General features: G+C 39.5%; 1 protein-coding gene across 2 annotated transcripts in view; it reads right to left on the reverse strand.

The window, feature by feature from the left end:
* Positions 1 to 22,020, reverse strand: part of YEATS2 (YEATS domain containing 2) — a 113,605-nt gene that overhangs the window by 11,916 nt on the left and 79,669 nt on the right. For both annotated transcript variants that reach the window (XM_077754481.1, XM_077754480.1), the window contains exons 18-24: positions 19,280 to 19,441; positions 17,717 to 17,898; positions 16,771 to 16,929; positions 14,212 to 14,388; positions 10,875 to 11,058; positions 4,076 to 4,204; positions 3,511 to 3,609 (exon numbers count right to left, since the gene is read on the reverse strand). In XM_077754481.1, coding sequence (XP_077610607.1) covers positions 3,511 to 3,609; positions 4,076 to 4,204; positions 10,875 to 11,058; positions 14,212 to 14,388; positions 16,771 to 16,929; positions 17,717 to 17,898; positions 19,280 to 19,441 — 1,092 coding nt within the window. The remainder of the gene's footprint in view (positions 1 to 3,510; positions 3,610 to 4,075; positions 4,205 to 10,874; positions 11,059 to 14,211; positions 14,389 to 16,770; positions 16,930 to 17,716; positions 17,899 to 19,279; positions 19,442 to 22,020) is intronic.

A 22,020-nucleotide genomic window follows, 5' to 3' on the forward strand; every position in this document is an offset into this window, starting at 1 on the left:
CCAAAATGATTTTATCAATTTCTAGTCCCACCAACAGGGCATATGAGTTCCAGCTGTGTCACAACCTTGCCAAAACTTGACTGGCCAGTGTTTTAAATTTTGGTGATATAACAGCATCTCACTATGGCTTTAATTTGCATTTTCTTGATGACTAATGACATTGAACTTTTCATAACTTTATGATACCTGGATATCCTCTTCTGTGCAGTGTCTGTTCACTGTTCTTTAAAGAAAAATTAGTGTCCGTATTTTTCATATTGACTTTTAGATGGTCTGCATATGTATATTCTAGTTATGACTCCTTTCTTAGATGTATCAATCACCACTATCCTGAGTATGTGGCTTGACTTTTACTCTTAATTTTGTCCCTGTAATGAAGTGAGGTTCCCAGTGTTATGGATCTTCTCTTTTATGGGTAGTTTTCCTACATGTTCTGTTTACAAAGCACCTTTATCCAAAGTCATGAAGATATTCTCTTTTCTTTTACATGCTTTACTGTTTTACCTTTCACATTTAGGTCTATATCCAACTCAAATTAATTTTTGTTTATCGCGTAAGGTTCATTGTTTTCCCAAATGGCTATGTCTAATTTACCTAGCATTATGTATGGTAATGAACATCCTTTCCCTACTGAATGTCATAATCAGGTGACCATATACCTGGAAGTCTATTTTTGGGTTCTCTTATCTATTCCATTATTCTATTTTTGAACCAATACAACACTATCTCAATACTGTAGCTTTAAAGTGTGTATATATATCTGATATATATATATATATGTATTTTCTAGGCTTTTGCAATTCCACATACATTTTAGATTTAGCTTGTCCATTCCTACACACACACACACACACACACACACACACACACACACACACACACATCTCTAGGCATTTTGAGTGGGACTACATTGACTCTGTTAAGTCATTTGGGGGTGGGGGGGAGAAAGGATAACACATCAGGTTTTCATAAGTTAACATAATTTATCATATTTGTAAGAAATTAGTTGAGCTTTGAACAACTTGGGGGACTGGAGAGCCAAGCCCCCATACAGTCAAAAACCCATGTGTAACTTTTGACTTCCCAAAAACTTAATCATTAACAGCCTACTATTGACTGGAAGCCTTACCAATAACATCATTGATTAATACATATTTGCATGTTGTATGTATTATATACTGTGTTCTTATAATGTAAGCTAGAGAAAAAACTATTAAAATCATAAGGAAAAGAAAATACATTTACAACACTGTACTGAAAAAAATCTGTGTATAAGTGGACCTGCATTGTTCAAACCTGTGTTGTTTAAGGGTCAATCGTATTTATAATTTATTATGTTTATAATGGTATATCCTCCTTCCACTTATTTAGATTTTTAAATTTCTCTTAGAATTGTTTAGTAGGTTGTTAGCACTTAATTTCTATATAAAAATTCAATTTTTATGTATTGACTTATATTGAATGACCTTGCTAATTTAATTTCACTGTTCGCAATACATATTGCCCCACTCTCTAGTGATTTTAAGACTTCAAAAAAAAAACAGAAGGAAAGCCTCAGAAAAAGTTCCAGTTCTACAGGTACAAGTACATGCACATGAATCTGGCCCTCAAACAACTACAGAATTATACTATTAGCATTTTTATGTTGACACAGCTATTCTACTAAAAAAATGAAAATAGACTCTTAAAGAGTTAACAACCCTAACGTCCACCAATAGGAGAAAGGATAAACAAATTATGATGTATTCCTACAGTGTGGAATACTATTCAGGTAACAATATATATGAATCTGAAAAATATGGTGAATAAATAAAACCACATGTAGAAGAATGCATGTGCCTCCACTCATATAAAGTTAAAAAAAATAGACACAACTAATCTATTCTAAGGAAAATCAGAACAGTGGGCCTACAGGGGCTGGAAACTAACTGGAAGGAGCACAGGGTGATGAAAATTTCTGTATCTTGAACGGAAAATGAATTACGTGGGCTTATAACAAAACTGACCAAATGGTATGCTAAGTATCTTTGCATTCCAATATACAAAATTTTACAATTAAAACAAAAACAGAGATGCTCTGACCCCAGTCCAAAATTAACTGAGTCAGGGGCACCTGGGTGGCTCAGTCAGTTGAACTCTTGGTTTCAGCTCAGGTCATGATCTCATAGTTTCGTGAGTGTGAGCCCCGTGTTGTGCTCTGCACAGGCAACATGGAGCCTGCTTGGGATTCTCTCTCCCCCTCTCTCTCTCTGCCCCTCCTCCACTTGCGTTCTCTTTCAAAATAAATTAATAAACCTAAAAAAAATGGACTGAATCAGAATCTGCATAAGGAAGGCCTATGAAATATAACTACTATAGAAAAATAGTGGTCCAGACTAATCCAATTCTTTTATCAGTATCTTTTGATTACAGGTTGGCACACTTTTCCTATAAAGGACCAATTAGGAAGTATTTTATAGGCTCTGTGGGTCATATGGCCTTGGCTGGAACTGATTAACTCTGAGGTGGCAGAGCATCCACAGATAATATGCAAATAAATGGGAATGGCTGGGTGCCAATTACTTTTATTTAAAAACCAGGCAGGGAACTGTAATCAGCAAATCCCTGTTTTAGTTGGTCATGCTCTAAGATACAAATCTATCTTTCCTTAAGACTACCGTGAAAGATCTGGCATGTCTGAAAAGCAGATCTACATCAAATTCTGACTGCACTGCTTTTGAACTTTCAAGATGTGGGAAGCAGATACTTAGTATCTCCAAACTTCACTCTCCTCATCTGCAAAATGGGCATAATAGCTATCCTAAAGTACTGTGACAATTAGTGACATATATAAAGTAGCCAGCATGGTGCCTGGTGCCCTTCAGGCTCTTAACCCATGGTAGCTATCATTATTACAGATGTTACAGATATCAAAATGTGCTGCTTCAACCCACTGCATGATCTCAATCTACTCAGTATATCTACTACAATCTACTCAGAAATGTCCCCCTTGCCAACCTGCCAAAGTTTGGCCCCACCTAAAGCTCCTTTACCACAACTATACACCCTAGGTGAGTCCCCCATTTCAGTCTACTGCTCCCTCAATCTGGTATGCCCCCTCCCCTCTCCACAGCTTAACATGCTTCACTCTTCTTAAGTCTGGGGTACAATCCATGCCCTGCACAAAGTCCTACCCCTCCATACCCACTCCACACCCCACCAACCCTGACCAGACATCCTAGATGGAAACCCTTCACATTCACATTTCCAGCACACCTATCCTGCAATTATCAATCGCTGCCTGCTATCTACAACTCAGTTCAGCCTGATTGTAAGTTCTTGGAGGACAGAAATGATGCTTTAAACATCTCTGCATTTCCCCTCAATATCAGATCTACTATATTAATACTCAGTAAGTAGGGACTGATTCTGAAGGGACTGATTCACAGATACTGGAAATTCAAGGGACCCGGATTATAGTAATGTCTTGCACAAAACTTCTGGGCAAAAATACTGTGAGAAACTACCTACCTTTTGTAACAGCTGCTGGAGCAGAGCTGGGGACAATGGGGCTTGGGGCAGCTACAGGCAGAATGGTAGGTGATTTGTTGGCAGAAAATGACTGAACCACTAACAGGGAAAAAAGAGAGAGGATGTAAGAAATACAGAAATCTTTCTAACAACGATGATCTAACTCCAAAGTGATGGCCCCATTTTAGACTAAGGGCACAAGAACAATTTCAGTACAACATTAAAAAAGTCCTTACTTATTACAGTGATGTGACAAGGTAGGTAGGCTGTTTACTATTAGTACCCGGGTAGCTGAGCTTTTATTATTTTCCACTGTGGAAATGGGGGCTTGTCACTAAGAAAATAAAAGTCCAATTAGCTTGGAACTCTCCTAAACACCTAAAATGTTTCCCTGCTACTCAACTCCAGAAAGGGGGAGTTATATTGAAGCCGATGGGTCACCTGTGGTATAGGGTGCTCCAGAGTTCAAAGGGCCAAGGACAACTCTGATGGCTAAAGGGAAGACCGCTTCGCTGTCCCCCTCAACGTCCTGGTGGTAACCGCAACCCATGGGTGAAGGGCTTACCTTTATTCACAGGCATCAGAATAGTCTGTACACCTCCAGATGTATTTACACTGAGTGGCTTGAGCTGGCTGGGGATCGTCAGGACAGCCTGCTGGGGATTGGATTGACTGGAGTGAATCTTTAGCAATCCTAAAATAAGTTGGAAGATAAGGCCAAGCTGAAGATCAGATGCTTCCTGAAAGTCCTGCCCTCTTCAGCATTCACCTTTCCTCACAGGAGGAAGTTCTTAGGACATCTAATTCTTCAGTAAACAGAGAGCTGGAAGCAGGAGGCAGTGGGTGTGGCAGATTTCACAATGAAACAATAATGTGACAGTGACGATTTATTTTTGCCCCACAATCATGAAGTAACAGAAATTTTTTGGCAAAGCAAAATTAATAAGACAAGAGAATAAGTAAAAAAAAAATTTTTTTTTAATTAAAAAAAGAGAGAAAGTAGGGGCGCCTGTGTAGCTCAGCTGGTTGGGCATCCAACTTTGGATTTCAGCTCAGGACATGATCTCACAGTTTGTGAGATCAAGTCCCCACACTGGTCTGTCTCTCTCTCAAAATAAATAAATAAAACATTAAAAAGAGAGAAAAAGTCATGCAAAGAACAACCACAGAGACAACAGTATTAACATTCTAAGACAGTTCTTTTCCATGTTTGTTTTCTATGACAATTTCTGTGTTTTGTGTATAGCTGTGACAGATACAAACTGGATATAAAATTTTGTATTTGGATAGCTGTCATTTTCTTACTTTAAAACCTACTCTGCCTCCTGGCTGCCCAGAGAATGTTTCCAAAATTAGTTTCAAAGTATTCAGAGTCCATTTTAAGCTCGTCCCAGTTTATCTGCATCCCCTTCACACCATCCCTATAGAACAAATACTTCAATCTGTGTATGCACCATGCCTTCTAATTTCCTACTTCTGGGCAGCTCTCATCTTTCAAACACCAGATATTCTCCACCTATTATTAATATTCTTATGTAAACTCTACCCCCAATGTGGGGCTCAAACTCACGACTCCAAGATCAAGAGCTGCATGCTCTACCAACTAAGTCAGCCAGGCGCCCGTCTGTCATTTTCGAAAGGGTAACCTTCCATTTTCCTTTAAGGGTATATAACTTCCATATTCCCATTTCCACTATTCAACTATTGGAGGCATTCAGAGGTCAGTAAAAACAAGAAAAGGCTGTTACTGTGAAACAGCACATAAGATACAACACAAACACATGCTGTCACACACTTCAAAACAGCATTAGGAAAAAGAACAGCTTAGAGGCTAAAGATATTTTCAGACACTGGAAAGTGGAGAGTATATATGTGTAAAAGGCAAGTAATAATCTTAAATACTTTCTGAAACAAAGCCTTAAATGAAAATCTTTCTTTGGAACAGATGAGTATCAAATCACATAGTTCTTTTTTTTAATGTTTATTTATTTTTGAGAGAGAGAGATCGCACAAAAGCAGGAGAGGAAAAGAGAGAGGGAGACAGGGAATCCCAAGCAGGCTCCACACTGTCAGCAAAAAGCCCAATGCAGGGCTCGATCCCACCAACCAGGAGATCATCTCCTGAGCCAAAATTGGGTGCTTAACTGACTGAGCCACCCAGGTGCCCCTAGGTAGTAAGTTTGTACTGAGATGTACCCTCAAAAAGAACAATGACGGCAAAACAACAGACTCTCAGATCAACAGAACAGGGAACGCAGAAATGAACCCACAAACATATGGCCAACTAATCTTTCACAAAGCAGGAAAAACCACCCAATGGAATAAAGACAGTCTCTTCAGCAAGTGGTGCTGAGAAAACTGAACAGCGACATGCAGAAAGATGAACCTGGACCACTTTCTTTATACTATACACAAAAAATAAACTCAAAAATGGATGAAAGAGCTAAATGTAAGACAGGAAGCCGTCAAAATCCTAGAGGAGAAAGCAAGCAAAAGCCTCTTTCACCTCAGCCGCAGCAGCTTCTTCCTCAACACATCTCCGGAGACAAGAGAAACAAAGCAAAAACGAACTGTTGGGACCTCATCAAAATAAAAAGCTTCTGCACAGTGAAGGAAACAATCAGCAAAACTAAAAGGCAACCGATGGAATGGGAGAAGATATTTGCAAATGACATATCAGATAAAGGGTTAACATCCAAAATCTATAAAGAACTTATCAAACTCAACACCCAAAAAACAAATGATCCAGTGAAGAAATGGGCAAAAGACATGAATAGACACTTCTCCAAAGAAGACATCCAGGTGGCCGACACATGAAAAAATGCTCAACATCACTCATCATCAGGGAAATACAAATCAAAACCACAATGAGACACCATCTCACACCAATCAGAATGGCCAACATTAACAACTCAGGCAACAACAGATGTTGGCGAGGATGTGGAGAAAGAGGAACTCTTTCGCACTGCTGGTGGGAATGCAAACTGGTGTAGCCAGTTTGGAAAACAGTATGGAAATTCCTCAAAAAATTAAAAGTAGAACTACCCTTTAACCCAGCCATCGCACTACTAGGTATTTATCCAAGGGATACAGGAGTGTTGTTTCGAAGGGGCACATGCACCCCAATGTTTACAGCAGCACTATCAACAATAGCCAAAGTATGGAAGAATCCAAATGTCCATCAACAGAGGAAAGGATAAAGAAGATGTGGTATATACAACACAATGGAGTATTACTCGGCAATCAAAAAGAATGAAATCTTGCCATTTGCAACTGCATGGATGGAACTGGAGGGTATTATGCTAATAAGCAAATTTAGTCAAAGAGAGACAAATATCATATGACTTCACTCATATGAAGACTTTGATACAAAACAGATGAACATAAGGGAAGGGAAGCAAAAATAATATAAAAACAGGAAGGAGGACAAAACAGAAAAGACTCTTAAATATGGAGAACAAACACACAGTTGCTGGAGGGGTTGTGGGAGGTGCGATGGGCTAAATGGATAAAGGGCTTTAGGGAATCTACTCTTGAAATCACTGTTACACTATATGCTAACTTGGGTGTAAATTAAAAAATAAACTATTAAAAAACACACAATGACCTGATTTTTCATATCTTTGAATTCTTATTTTTATCAAAATATTACAACCTTATCAGCTGAAAAGTAAAAAAGTGCCAAAAAGGCTTTTAATTAAATACAGCCGCCCTTCCCTTCACCTCCCTATCCTCACGTAGTTCCCTGGCAACGCCCACTTTCAACCCTTTTGGCCCTTTGTTTTAACATATATCTCAGTATTTTTAGAAGAATGTGTATACTATAGGCCTTGATTAATTTTGGTGTAACATTTTGATGTTACAGACTGACTTACTATTAGTGTAGATATGGGCATTTTAACGCACTTGCAACCTTCTCTTTGCCTGTCCACGAATATGTTTTCTACTGATTCAAAGAACACGGTAACACTGTGATTCCATTTTGTTCTCTGGTGTTAATATTTCCTCCTTTTCAGTTGCTTAGCTCTCTTTCAACATCCCACTGAGTCTTCCCACTTTTCTTCAAAAATGCCATAAACCACCCATTTACATAATTCTCCCTACAGTCAAATCTCTCTTATAGTTCCATTTTTATAAGAGGTATCTTTTCTGAAGCTCTCTGATCTGCTCCACTTTGTTTTCTAGGCCTGCTGCTCAGTGGTCATTCTGGGAACTTTCTTCACCATTACCATGGGAATTCCCTTTGCCTTCCTTCTATACTGGGCTGTTTCTTCCTCTAAGTCTATACCTCTGCACTCTGATAAAATATATACGTGTTAGTAATGTCTTGAGACAGGGTGCATAGGAAACAGATTTAGAACTGTGCCTGTGAGAAAATATTTCTGCCCTCACTCTCCATAACAATCTGCCTGACTACAGATTTCTCAACTGAAAGTAATTTTCCCCTAGAATCCTGAAAAGCAGTGATCATGGCTTCTAGCATTGCTGAGAAGCCCAGTGATAATGTAGTTTTTGAGTTTTTCTACTTCTCACAACTTGTAAGACCTTCCCCTTTCCCTCATGTTCTGATTTCATGAGCAAACAGAGCCTCTGTGTGAGCCACCTTTCATTCACTGTGCCTGACACTGTGCCTTTTGAGCTTGGAAGTTTGTGCCCTTCAATTCTGAGATAAACCGTTTCATTTCTGGGATCATTTCCTTCCCACTCTTTTGTTTTCTTTCTGGAACTCCTTGAAAGGACTCCCTGACATATCACTGAATTTTCTTACTTAGTGTCTACTTCTTGGTTTGTTCTCTGCTTCTACTGTGTGCCCCATAGTTTAGTCTAAATGCTGCAGCAAGTGATTCTGTTGAAAGGTAAGGCAGATCATGGTACTCCTTAGTTTAAAACCCTCCAATGGCTTCCCTTGGTGTAAAAGTCAAAGTTCTTTTTTTTTTTTTAATTTTAGAGAGTGAGCGCACAAGCAGGAAAGAGGGGCAGAGGGATGGAAAGAGAGACAGAGACACTGAGAATCTTAACCAGGCTCCATGCTCAGCCCAGAGCCTGATATAAGGCTCAATCCCACGACCCTGGCATCATGACCTTAGCTGAAATCAAATGCAGATGCTCAACTGACTGAGCCACCCAGACTCCCCTGAAAACCAAAGTTCTTAAAATGACCTACGCAGGCCCTGTGGGATTTGGCCCCCATCACTCTGACTCCTTTGCTCATTCTACTCCAGTTATAATAATGACCTTGTTCAGAACAGTCCATAATACACACAAAAAATTGAATTAAAAAATTAATAGTTATACCTCAATAAACATAGAGAGACATATACACAAAAAATAAGCAGCAGTAAATAGTTTGATTACTTTATGAAAACATATACAGAAAATTTCATCAGCAGCATCCAAGGAAATGAGAACTTAAAGCAGGAAGATTTCATTTACTGCGTGTAAAACACTTACTCAGAAAAGGGGAGGGCATTTATTTCTCATGAAAGCAATCCTTTATTTCTCTAATTTCTACTCCGGTCTTAACACAGTGCCTGCGAACATTCCATGAGCAGAAAACAGCACTACCTATACTAGAACTTCGTCAATGGCAACTGGTGGGTAGGTGGAAGTCATGGGAAAATCGACCAGCCTTAACCTTTTGGTCTTGAACTATCCAAAAAAACAACAGGACATAGGGGCTTGGTTTGGAGCTGTGTTTGGAATGTAGTAGTAACAACTATACGAACAACAACATCCACAATCTTTGATCCAAAGGTACTAAGGTACTAAGGTTGTGTGTGTGTGCATGTATTAATGTATGTTAATGCATGTGTGTGTGACATGTATCTCAGTGACATTCAGTTTTTTTCTGTGTATCAGTGCAGATTGATAAGCTGTTATCAATCTATAACAAGACAATACAGAAACTAAGAGTACTTAGAAACTTTTGTAACACTGTGACACTGCTGGTGACTTTAAAATAATTTTTATAAAAAGTTTATTTCTTTATTTGAGAGAGACAGATAGCGCAAGTGGGGGAGGGGCAGAGAGTGCCAAGTAAGCTCTGTGCTGCCAGTGCAGAGCCCAATGAGGGGCCTGAACCCATGAAACTGCAAGATCATGACCTGAGCTAAAACCAAGAGTTGGACGCTTAACTGACTAATGCCATCCCAAGAGCCCCTGCTGACATTCTTAGTGCATTTTACAGAAGTATCTGTCTGTAGTGGATTGCAGAAAAACAAGCAGAAAAACTGAGAGGCAACGCTGTATGTCCTATCAGTCCCTGGGCATGCGAGGCTGCACAATGGAGTCAAGCACACTAGTATTTTTGTGGCAAAACACAAATTTTCATATTAAATCACATAAATAGCTTGCCAATGGAGGTCAGATTTCAGACTAAACTTAGTTATGCGAACAAACAAAAAAAACACCTTTGGTTTTCACAGCTTTTTGGATCTTAAAATGAAAAGGAATATGGACTACAACACTAACCATGCTAATAGCAGTGATTATTTACACAATAGCTACTACATGTCAGAGAGCATTCTAAGCATTTAGATATTACCTTATTTCAACCTCTCAACTGTATGAGGTAGGTATTATTATCAACCTGATTTTACAGCAAGGAAAATGAAGCAAGTTATTTTAACTAAGGCAACCTGGCTCCAGGATTTGTGCTACACGTTAACCAAAGAAGTAAAAGACACACACTTCTGGGACCATTTAGTGTTGGCACAAAAATATACATCTTACCAGACCTCATGCATGTCCCTCTAACACTACCCAATATAATAACTAATGTTAACAGTCATGACTTTGAGTCCTCAAGGCTAATTTATTTTATATACTTTGTTTACAAAAGCAAAGAAATGGAAGTTTTGTAACATGTTTCATTTAAAACTGATGTTATAAAAAGAAAGAAAGTGTTACTCTAAGGAGAGTAAACTCTCAGGTCTCTACAAAATTACATTATGAAAGCAACTAAAACACTCCAGAGCTCCAGATGGCTAACGTTTTATTATATCACTTAAAAATTATTATTCAATCAATGAAACCACCTCAGACTTAAAAATTTACATGTAGGTTTTATTATTATTTTTTAAGTAGGCTCCATGCCCAGTGTGAAGCCCAATGTAGGGCTTGAACTCACAACCCCAAGATCAAGACCTGAGCTGAGGATCAAGAGGCCAATGCTTAACTAAATAAGCCACTCGGGGCGCCCCATTCATGTAGATTTTAAATAAAAATAAATGATCTAAAAAGCAGCTATATGGAAAATGTTGCTGAGTTAATTATTTTTAACTTAATACAAAATACTGTTTAAGACCAAAATATTCTAGCCCACGGAAGGGAGAGAGAAATCATATTATTATGATACAACTGACCTGATACGGTGGCTTTTCCAGAGATGGTGTTTGGTGTGGGCACCAGGGACGTGGCACTGATGACAGAGGGAGTGGCAGCCTTGCAAGTTCCCATGGGGGCCTGGCTCACACACATTGGCTGCTGCCCAGAAGTTTTTATTACAGGGCCTACAGCAGATGATGAACTGGGGGCTGCTCCTTCCGACTGCTCACATACAGGGTGGAGAATAATAGAAATTAAGAAGAAAGCAATGTAACTTACTCAGAACAGTAACTGGCAGGTAGCATACTCAATACATGTTATCTATTAGCTATTATTTTACCAACCGATTAAATACCACGCATTTAAAAAGAGTGCCTCTCTAGTTCAGTGTTTCCTACACTTTTAAAGATTTCACAAACAAGAAAAACTTTAAAAATTATAAAACAAGGAGGTATCACTGGGTTACCACATTAAAAAAAAAAAACAAACCAAACCTCATGACCTATTACATCACTTTATAAAAGGGTATTTCAATACCAAATAAAATAGGACATTAATCTCAGAATATAAAAGTGGAATAAAATGAGCTTTATTAAAAAATCACTATAATATTTGTCACATTCATTCAACCAACATCTACTTCATGGCAGGCACAGTGTTAAAGCCTAAAGCCCAGAGATAAAAGCCCTCAAGGAATACAGGTTGACTGTGATGGATGGTATAGTAGGCATAGGTACAAGGCACCATTAAAACTGAGAGGAAAAGGGGGGCTGGGTGGCTAAGCTGGTTAAGCATCCAATTCTTGATTTTGGCTCAGGTCATGATCTCATGGTTCGTGAGATGGAGCCCTACATCGGGCTCTGTGCTGATAGTATGGACCTAGTTGGGATTCTCTCTCCCTCCCTCTCTCTGCTCCTCCCTTACCCATGCTCTCCTTCAAAATAAATAAGTACACTTAAAAAACAACAACAACAGAGAGGAAAATTATTATTTCTGCCTAGGGGTAGGGAGAGGAAAATATTGGGAAAAGCTTCATGTACAAATATGGCACTTTAGGGGAATCTTCAAGGTTCAAGATAGGAAAAGGGGGAAATGAAAGAATCTTTCTTGGCAGAAGGTAGTAGGCAGAAAGAGAGGCATGAAAGAACATGGTTATGTTCAAGGAACTACATGCGAAGTAGAGTGGTAACAGGCATAAGAGAGGTAGTAGTTGTAGGAGATGAAGCCTAAAAAGTAAGCAAAATCAGCTTCAAAAAAATTCCCAGGGGTGCCAAGATAATTCAAAGGGGAAACAGACTTTAAATGCTGGTAGGCCAATTGGCTGTCTAAAGTACAAAAGAATGTAGATTGGCCTCTACGTCATACCATATAAAGATTAACTCAAAATGGATCAAAGACCTATATATAAGAGCTAAAAGTATAAAACTCTTAGATGAAAATGTTGGCTTGAATGGATTTGGCAATGGTTTCTTATGATACCAAAAGCATAAGCAATAAAATAAATACACTGGACTTCATCAAAATTAAAATGTTTTGTGGTTCAGAGTATCATCGAGGAAGTGGTAAGATAGACCACAGAGTGGGAGAAAATTTTTGCAAATCTGGTAAGAGATTTGCATCAGAATAATAACAGGCAGAGAATCTGAATAGACATTTCTCCAAAGAAAATACACAAATGGATATTAAGTACATTAAAAGATGCTCAATATCATCAGCTATCAGAGAAATGCAACTCAAAGCCACAATGACATACCATTTCACACCCACTAGAACGGATGTAACAACAAACAAGAAAACAGACAAGAACAAGTGTCAACAAGGATGTAGAAAATTGGGAGCCCTCGTACATTGCTGGGAGGAGTCTAAAATGGTGTAGCTGCCTGAGAAAATGGGCTGGCAGCTCCTCAAAGTGTTAAACGTAATTTATGATATGATCCAGCAATTCTTCCTACACGTAGCCAGAAAAACCAAAAATCTATCATTACACAAAAACTTGAACATAAATGTTCATAGTAGCATTACTGATTATAATCAAAAGGTAGAAACCACCCAAATGTCCTTCAACTAATAAATGCATAAACAAGCGGCGCCTGGGTGACAGTCAGTTAAGCATCCGACTTTGGCTCAGGTCATGATCTCACGGTTCCCGAGTTGGAGCCCCACATCAGGCTCTGTGCTGACAACTCCGAGCCTGGAACCTGCTTCGGATTCTGTGTCTCCCTCTCTCACTGGCCCTCCTCTGTTCACGCGGTCTGTCTCTCTCTCTCAAAAATAAAGTAAAATAAATGTGTAAACAAAATGTGGTATGGCCATAAAACTGGATACTGACTGTTCAGGTATAAAAAAATACTGATGCGTGCTACAACCTGGATGAACATTGAAAACGCTGTTAGGAGGGCACCCTCCTACACTGTTGGTGGGAATGTAAACTGGCACAGCCCCTCTGGAAAACAGTGTGGAGGTTCCTCAGGAAACTAACAGTAGAACTCCCCTATGACCCAGCAATAGCACTGCTAGGAATTTACCCAAGGGATACAGAAATGCTGAGGCATAGGAGCACATGTACCCCAATGTTCATAGCAGCACTCTCCACAATAGCTAAAACATGGAAAGAGCCTAAGTGTCCACCAACAGATGAATGGATCAAGAAGATGTGGTTTATCTATACCATGGAATACTACATGGCAATGAGAAACAATGAAATCTTTAAAGATTTCATTGTTTCTCATTGCCATGTAGTATTCCATGGTATAGATAAACCACATCTTCTTGATCCATTCATCTGTTGGTGGACACTTAGGCTCTTTCCATGAAAAAAAAAAAAAATGAAAAGGCTGTTAGGAGAAAGAAGCCAGACACAAGAAAGAGTAGTTGCCTAATACTGGGGGAAGGAGGGAATAGGAAGTGACTGCTACTGGGTATGGAGTTTCTTTCAGGAATGCTTAAAAAAATGTTCTAAAATACAAAGTGGTGACGGTTGCAAAACCTTGAGACTATAATAAAAACCACAGAACTGTATGCTTTAAATAGCATGTGAATTATATTCCAATTTTTAAATTTTTAATTTTTTTTTAAGTTTATTTTCAGAAAGAGTGCACGAGGAGGGCAGGAGCAGAGAGAGAGAGAGAGAGAGAGAGAGAGAGAGAGAAGATCCCAAGCAGGCACTGTCAGCACAGAGCCCAACACGGGGTTTGATCTCATGAACCCTGAGATCATGCCCTGAGCCATAATCAGAGTCGGATGCTTAACTGACTGAGCCACCCCAGTGACTCTCCAATTTTTTAAAAGAAGAGAATATGGCTCACTGTCATGCCTGCTAAATACTTAATACTTTCATGTTTCATTACAGTTTTCTACTGTTGTGCTAATTCTCACCGGCTGTGCAGGACCATTTGCTGAGAGGGTCACAGCTGGGGAGGTGGCAGTTGTGATAACCCCTCCTGCCACTCTCAGCACTGTGGTTCCAGGCTTTGAGAGTTGTGAGGTGGCTGGCACAGTTTTCAGTGTGCTATCAGATATTTTCATTAGCGATGCCTGTCCCCCGGGGGCTGCCTGCAGAAACAAAATAGGTTGAAGTAATAACGTTGCTCTGGTTTATAGGCACAATTTATTCCTTAACTACACAGGCCCCAAGAATTAAAGCACATCCAAGAAAGTCTTGCTAATCAAAAACATATGAGGCATTTGTGCACCTTTCCAATAAGCTCTCAAGTTTATGATGTTTACATACAAATGTTGCTTTACCTCTAATGTAGAACAAGTAAATGAATGCACTTACAAGTCACTCTTTGGCAATAGTGACTTCAAAGATACCAGGTCATTTATTATCAAAATAACTGAATCCAAAACGCTCTTAAATATAAATGTAATCTTTAAACATGAAAATCTAAACAATATGGGCCAGATTTAAATGGTAAGTGCTCTAGGCTAGTACCTTAGCATTTTATTATTGCTCAACAAATGCAGTACCATTCAACAAATTATAGTTTTAGTGGGTTAAATCAATGCTCAGCAAACTTTTCCTGTAAATGGCATAAGCATTTACAGCATTGTAGGCCATGTGGTCCTTGTTTCAACTCTTCAACTCCCCCTGTTATAGCATGAAATGAATGTGGCTGTGTTCCAGTAAAATATTTATAAAAACAGGACACCTTGGGCACAGTTCACTGACCCGTGGCCTAAATAATTGTTTACTGCCCAAAATTAATACACCCCACAAATAGATACTATTTATCAGTCCCGAGGACTGTGTGTCAATAATGGCAGAAATACTTTTATGTATCTTATGTCACTGAATCTTTTCATAAACTTTATAGGGTAGATTTCAGTCTCATTTTATAGATGAAGAGGTTAAGCTCAGTAATTTTACCAGGGTCATACAGTTAGTATGATTAGAATCTGGAAGCAGTAGCCATTGTAGCCTCATGCAAATTAAAACCACAATGAGGTATCACTTCATACTCACAAAAATGGCTAAAATAAGAAAGGATGACAGTCTGACATGTTGGTGAGGATGAACAGCAACTGAAACTCTCTCATATTACTTATGGGAGAGTCAAATGGTACAACCACTTTGCAAACCATTTGTCAGTTTCTTATAAACTTTCTTATTTTTAATGTTTTATTTATTTTTCAGAGAGAGAGAGACAAAGCAGGAGCAGGGGAGGGGCAGAGAGAGAGGGAGACACAGAATCTGAAGCAGGCTCCAGGCTCTGAGCTGTCAGCACAGAGCCCGACGCAGGGCTTGAACTCACGAACTGCAAGTTCATGACCCGAGCTGAAGTCTGATGCTCAACAGACTGAGCCACCCAGGTGCCCCTGTATCTACTAAATAAATTTAAATTGTAGTTAAAAGCCTTCCTAATTAGGAAGACTTCTGGCCATTATGGCCTCACTGGCATAATCTAGTTAAGGAAGAAATAATACCAATATCACATAAAATCTTCCCCAAAAAGTGAATGAGGGAAAGTTTTTTTTTTTTTAAAGAGAGAAAAGTTTCTAACTCATTCACTTACATGATATCACAATCAGACAGGAATTACAAAGAAACCCACTGACCAATAATCCTTACAAAAACTCTAAACAAAATTTTATCAAATGAAACCAAACAATACAGTAAAAGAGGATAACATGTCACAAACAAGTGGGGTTTATTCCAGGAATGCAGGGCTAATTTAACACTAAAAAAAAAAAAAAAATTTTTTTTAATGTCTTTTAAGTAATCTCTATCCCCCAACATGGGGCTTGAACTCACGACCATGAGATCAAGAGTCACACGCTCCACCAACAGGTGCCCTCTTAATCATTTTCTTAGTAACAAATATCCTCTAGCTTATCTTATGGTAAGAATACAGTATATAATACATACAACACACAAAATGTGTGCTAGTAGACTATGTTATTGGTAAGGCTCTTGCTCAACTGTAGGCTATTAAGTGTGGGGGGAGTCAAAAATTACATGGTGATTCTCCACTGTGTGGGGTTGGCATCCAAGACCCCTGTGTTGTTCAAGGATGAACTGTACATGGATACTGTGGCTGTCACACCTATTACACTATTCAGAATCTCCCATATGAAGTTCCTCCAGAGAAACTTTAGAATGAAGTATCAAGAAAACCTCTGTTTCTTCTAAAGAAATATTATGTAGGTATTTTTTTGTCTCTCACAAACTGTGAATTTTATAACTGATCATGCTTCTGATTTGCTTCCACAAATTGTATTAATTATAGAGGACATAACTGCGTATCTAATAACTCTCTGGCCTTATCTTCTCATTCTACTTGTATTTTTCCAAATCTCAAGATTTTATTCTTCTTTTTCTATATTATTTTATTGTTCATTTTCTCATGCAACCTTAATTTCTTTGTGGAAAGGGATAAGCTCTAAAAGTTTAAATAAATGACCACCTTGTACTGGGGATATGTGCGTATTTACCTGGGTAAACAAAGTGGTTTTTTGTCCGGAGATGACTTTTAATGTCTGTTGTCCTTGCGCAGAAGATGTGCTGACTCCCAGCGTTCCTTGGACCACTGACCCAGTAGTCAGCTGTTTTCCAGATGTCTGGGGTGACGGCTGACCAACTAAAAATGTGCCCTATGTTAGAAACAAATAAAGACCTACTCAGTAGTTGTTAAGTTCAAGTGACTTGTCCTGACCTGTTAAATCACAAGGTCCCACGTTACAGCTACAAAGCGCCCCCCTTGAATTCTGCAACTCAGCCAAAATAACTGCAAGGAACAGCTCTGCTGTCCCTCCCGACAGCTCTCTCCACTTCTGGAACTCTGCTCAGTAGCTATGGAGCAGGCTGTCTGAAAACTCAAGTTTTACAACCTAGTTTTTAAATCTGGATTCAATTTTTGAGATTCATACTACCCATCCTTAGTAAGAACATCAAGAACAGAAATCCCATGACCTTAAAGAGGAGTCAAGACTTTAGCAATGAGGGGAAAGAAAGTAGAAATTTGTTCCTAATGATGAATCCAACCTAACTCCAAATATTTTAACTTGATAGTATCTCTTCGTTTACTCCCTTCCAAGAGAAAATTTCCAACTGCAAATGAACACTACTCACTACTACCTCATGGATTTGGGAGGCAAAAGCATAGCAAAAATCCTTCTTTGAGTCAGAAAGATCTGGGTTTAAATTCAAATTCTAGACTGGCTTAGCAGAGAGATCTTGGAAAAGTTACTTAAGTCTTTCTGAATGTCTAGGACCTCTTGTCTCAAAATAAAACAAGCCCAAAATAATGTAGATTTATAACATGGCTAAAATGTTAGCATTGACTCCTGATCCCAGAAATGTAGAGATAAATCTACTATAATTACAGGCAGTTATTAAGTAACTAAAGGATTTAAAAGTTACCAGTCATAATGATCAGACCTGAGGAGTTTGCTTCAGGATGTAAGATGTGTAAGTCAGGTGCTGGGATATCCCTCCAGGGCCTGCGGGGCTCTGAGGTCCCCCTGTCCCTCCGCCTCCACCTCCGCTGCCACCACCGCCGGTGCTGCCACCGCCACCTCCACCACCACCACCACTGCCTGCAGCTGAGCCCGACTGGAGGTCTGAAAATACAATGAAATGACAGCAACATCAGAAAAAGTAGTAAGAGGCTTAACATAAAAAACAGATGAGCCCAGAGGGATGTTTCCCTTACAGCAACATTCCTTCCCTCTCCTATTTTCTCCCTTCTTTTCTGTAATATATCTATTCTGTGACAAGAGTCAGGAGAACGTCCTTGAACTGAAGATTGAAAATGATCTACTTCCAAATGAAGGACAGCTGACACAGTACAATGAAGAACTTAACTTTAACAAGAGTTTTGACTTAGTTGTGGGACATCAAGAAAGTTTGACAGTGACACTTCCTAGCTGACTGGAATGTGCTCAGAGAAGTGCTTCTAAACATTTTGGCATCTCATTTGATTTCAGTGAAAGTGCTGGAATTTAGTGTAATTTTACATTACCGTTTCTGTCACCCTCTGCCCTGGAAAAAACTGATTTTCTTACATATTTATAATGACTCCAGGGCCTCTTTTTTTTCCCTTTTAAAATTCTACTTTAAAGCCTTTGGATTCTTTTTACTTCCCTCGGAGTGACATATAATATACACAGACTAAAACCTAAGTGATCTCTAGGTGAATTTTGGAATACTCACGTTGTCCTTTTCTTATAGATCTTTTATAAACCACAGCTTAGGTAGGAGGGAAAAATGCCAGGGTGAAGAGAGCAGAAATCACCGATTATAGTCAGTAAACAAAATGGCAACTAGCTCACACACTACATTTTGACAAAAGTGGCTAATTTTTAGTGAACCTAATTATTATACCAATTATACTTCTGATTGAGAGGGAAATAATTCCCTTTACTTTTTCCTTTCCAACACCAAACTGTTTTTCTCTATGTCAAAACAAAAGTTTGTAAATCTAGATAAACCACTTAATTTCCTTGGGGTTTTAAGGCTTGTACACTAAGGCTGACTCTCTTTCTCTTTCCATCTCAAACCTAGCAAATTTAAGATGCACATCTAAATAATGGCAGGCAGAGACACTTGATTCCACTCCTAGCCCTATCCCCTCCAATACAGGCTTTCAGCTAACTTCTCCACAGGTGTCACATATCTAGATATCACTGAAAAGGAAGAACTCTTGTTTATAGTTATGTGGACAGGTTCAGTAGCCACACCTCACCAATGTAATTTGTTCCTGATCCCAAACTCTGAGTAGATAAACTTGAAATAGTAGTATCACCTCCTAGGACTATGATCATTTAAACCCACTTCTAGTTAAACTATATGTATGTTTTAAATCCATGTGGGCAAATATTACCATCATACCATTACACAGAGCTATGGAAATGCTTCCTGAAACAGGTGAGAGCTAACACTGGGTGGGTGAAATGAACATACCCAGAGGCCCAAGAACCAAAGATTTAATGATGGACTAACTAGCATTGTTGGTAGCTCGCAGGATGGCTCCTTGAGGGATCAGCAGCAGTTTTCCTTTTCCTGAAGGGTTCTTGCTGTTCGTTGTAAGGTAGAGTTTAGTGCCAGGAGGCAAATTTGCCAAGTTGGCCAAATTAGTGGCTGGTAGCTGTAATGTTGCCATTACTAGAATGGTAAAGGGAAAAAGAAGGGGAAAAAAAAAAAGAGGAAAAACAGTTATGATAAATTTGATCTGAGGTCAATGCTTCCTCCAAAATTAAAATGGAGTAATAAGATACTAAAAAACACCAAACAGTAAACTCTACGATTTTCTTTTCTTTTTAAAAATTTTAAAAATGTTTTATTCACTTCCAAGAGAGACAGCATGAGCAGGGGAGAGTCAGAGAGACAGGGAGACACAGAATCTGAAGCAGGCTCCAGGCTCTGAGCTGTCAGTACAGAGCCTGACGCCGGGCTCGAACCCACAAACCGCAAGATCATTACCTGAGCCGAAGTCAGCCGCCCAACCAACTGAGCCACCCACGTGCCCCTCCACAGTTTTCTTAAATACACAAATAAAGGCAGATAGTCTTAAAGATCTTGCTAACTGAAAAATAATCTATATACTAGAAGAGCTTGCTCTAAACTACAAAGGAATACTTGTACATAAACAGGGCAACCACACGTCCCAGTTTCCCCAGAACAGTTCCAGTTTACATCTGTGTCCCATTTTTACACCTATGTCCCAATCATTATTAATAGTGACTCTTCTTACCTTCAAAAGTACTGTGGTTTGGACAGTCAATAAAATAATCACCTTATTTATGGATGAATACATATTTCCTCCTCCCATCTGTTTAAAGTCCCTTTAATCAATTTCTCATGATCAATGAATCTACTGATTTGAAACAAGACTTGTAAGAACTTGTAAGACGCGGGGCTCGAACCCACGAACTGTGAGATCATGACCTGAGCTGAAGTCGGATGCTTAACCGACTGAGCCACCCAAGTGCCCCTAAATGAGATTCTTAAATGGAGACTTACACATCAAAATTTCTGTACTCTGAATCCAAATCCCCACAAAATGAAGCCTATAGAACCATGTGAGTCCCCGGCAAAGGACTCCCATGGCCTCCTCCAGCCTGCTGGACCAGTCCTCCTCCTCATTACCACTTCACTGTGCAAGGCTTGGGGAACGAAGAACCCTGAAAGCTGCCCCAAAACGTCAGGGACGGATATTAAAACTGAGTGCCACCTCCTTGTTTTCTAGTACAGAGAGATATTCCAGGCTCATCTACTTTCTTTGCCTCAGTCTTAGAATCAGCCATTTCTCCCAGGAGTCCTGTTCCTTTTTATTGCAGAATAATATTTAGAAGCCAGTCTGGGTGCTATGTATGCCTAGATGTCCCTCTGAGTGGAGAGAGCTAAGTAATCTGTGTTCACACCAGTATCTCTAATTGTAGTCCAACACAGCAGAGTTCGTTCTGGATTTCTCCCTTTTCATATTTGTAATTCCTTTAACAGGGGAGAGATTTCTTTGATCTGCCTTGAACCTACATGTAATCCGTCTCCTTGCCATTGCTGTCCCCTCTCTCATGTGGGTGTCCACCTTCTGCACATGCTGGGCTTCTTGAGTCTATAGTTTAATGACCATTTATCAGTTGTGGATATTTTTTAGTCATTATTTGTTCTAATATTGCTTTTTTCCCTATCCTTTCCTTTGTAACTCCACTTACAGGTATGTTAGACCAACTTCTGTGCTGTGATTCTTACCCTCTTGTCTATATCTGTGCTTTATTTGGTTATATCATTCTGAACATGTTTCTATTCACGATTTTTTTCAGCTGGATCTAACCTAATAAACTTAAATATTGAAAAAACAAAAACAAAAACTGAGTGCCATCCCTCCCTCTCCACTACTGCCAGAACTAATCCCACTTTACACCACTGTGCATCTCAGCAAACCTCTCTGGTTAGTCACCAGTACCTGGAAGTCCAGCCCCACACTGCTCTCCATTCCTGATTTGAGAGCCTACCACTTCAGCCCCTCCTCCCCCCGGCTCTTTCACCAAGCCCCCAGGAATTCCTGCTGCAGTCATTACACCCTTTAGAACCTCGACCTCTTTCAACGACCTCTTTCTTTTTAATTTTTTAAAATGTTTTTCTTTCTTTTTTTTTTTTTTTATTTCTTTCTGAGAGAGAGAGGGAGACAGCGTGGGCAGGGGAGGGTCAGAGAGAGACGGAGACAGAGAATCAGAAGCAGGCTCCAGGCTCTGAGCTAGCTGTCAGCACAGAGCCCGACGCGGGGCTCGAACCTACGCACCGTGAGATCATGACCTGAGCTGAAGTCGGACGCTTAACCAACTGAGCCACCTAGGCGCCCGTTCAGCGACCTCTTTCAATGTTAGTGTCTTTTTGATGTAACTAAACACTGAGTCCTCTGAAGATAGAACTTCTCCAGCAGCCCCTTGGCTGAAAGCTGGTTTTTTTGTTTGTTTCTTCATTTTTTAAATCTTACCTCAGTATATGAAGGTCGGGACTAGAAGAAAAGCCTTTTTGCTCTCTAGTTTGGCTTTCAAACCAGTATCCCCCCTCATTCCAGAAGAAAAGCCTGCTGGCTCCTGTTAGGATCATGAATGACTCTGCCACCTAAGCCCTTGTTTTTCTACTTTCATTTACTGAACCCCTAGTCACTTCCCTTCACTTGCTAAAGACCGACTCCTGACTCAGTCTTGCTGTATGCCAACAACTGTCACTCTCAGTGA

This window comes from Crocuta crocuta, unplaced genomic scaffold (genome assembly GCF_008692635.1).
Source record: "Crocuta crocuta isolate KB4526 unplaced genomic scaffold, BGI_CrCroc_1.0 scaffold70, whole genome shotgun sequence".
NCBI classification, from domain to species: domain Eukaryota; kingdom Metazoa; phylum Chordata; class Mammalia; order Carnivora; family Hyaenidae; genus Crocuta; species Crocuta crocuta.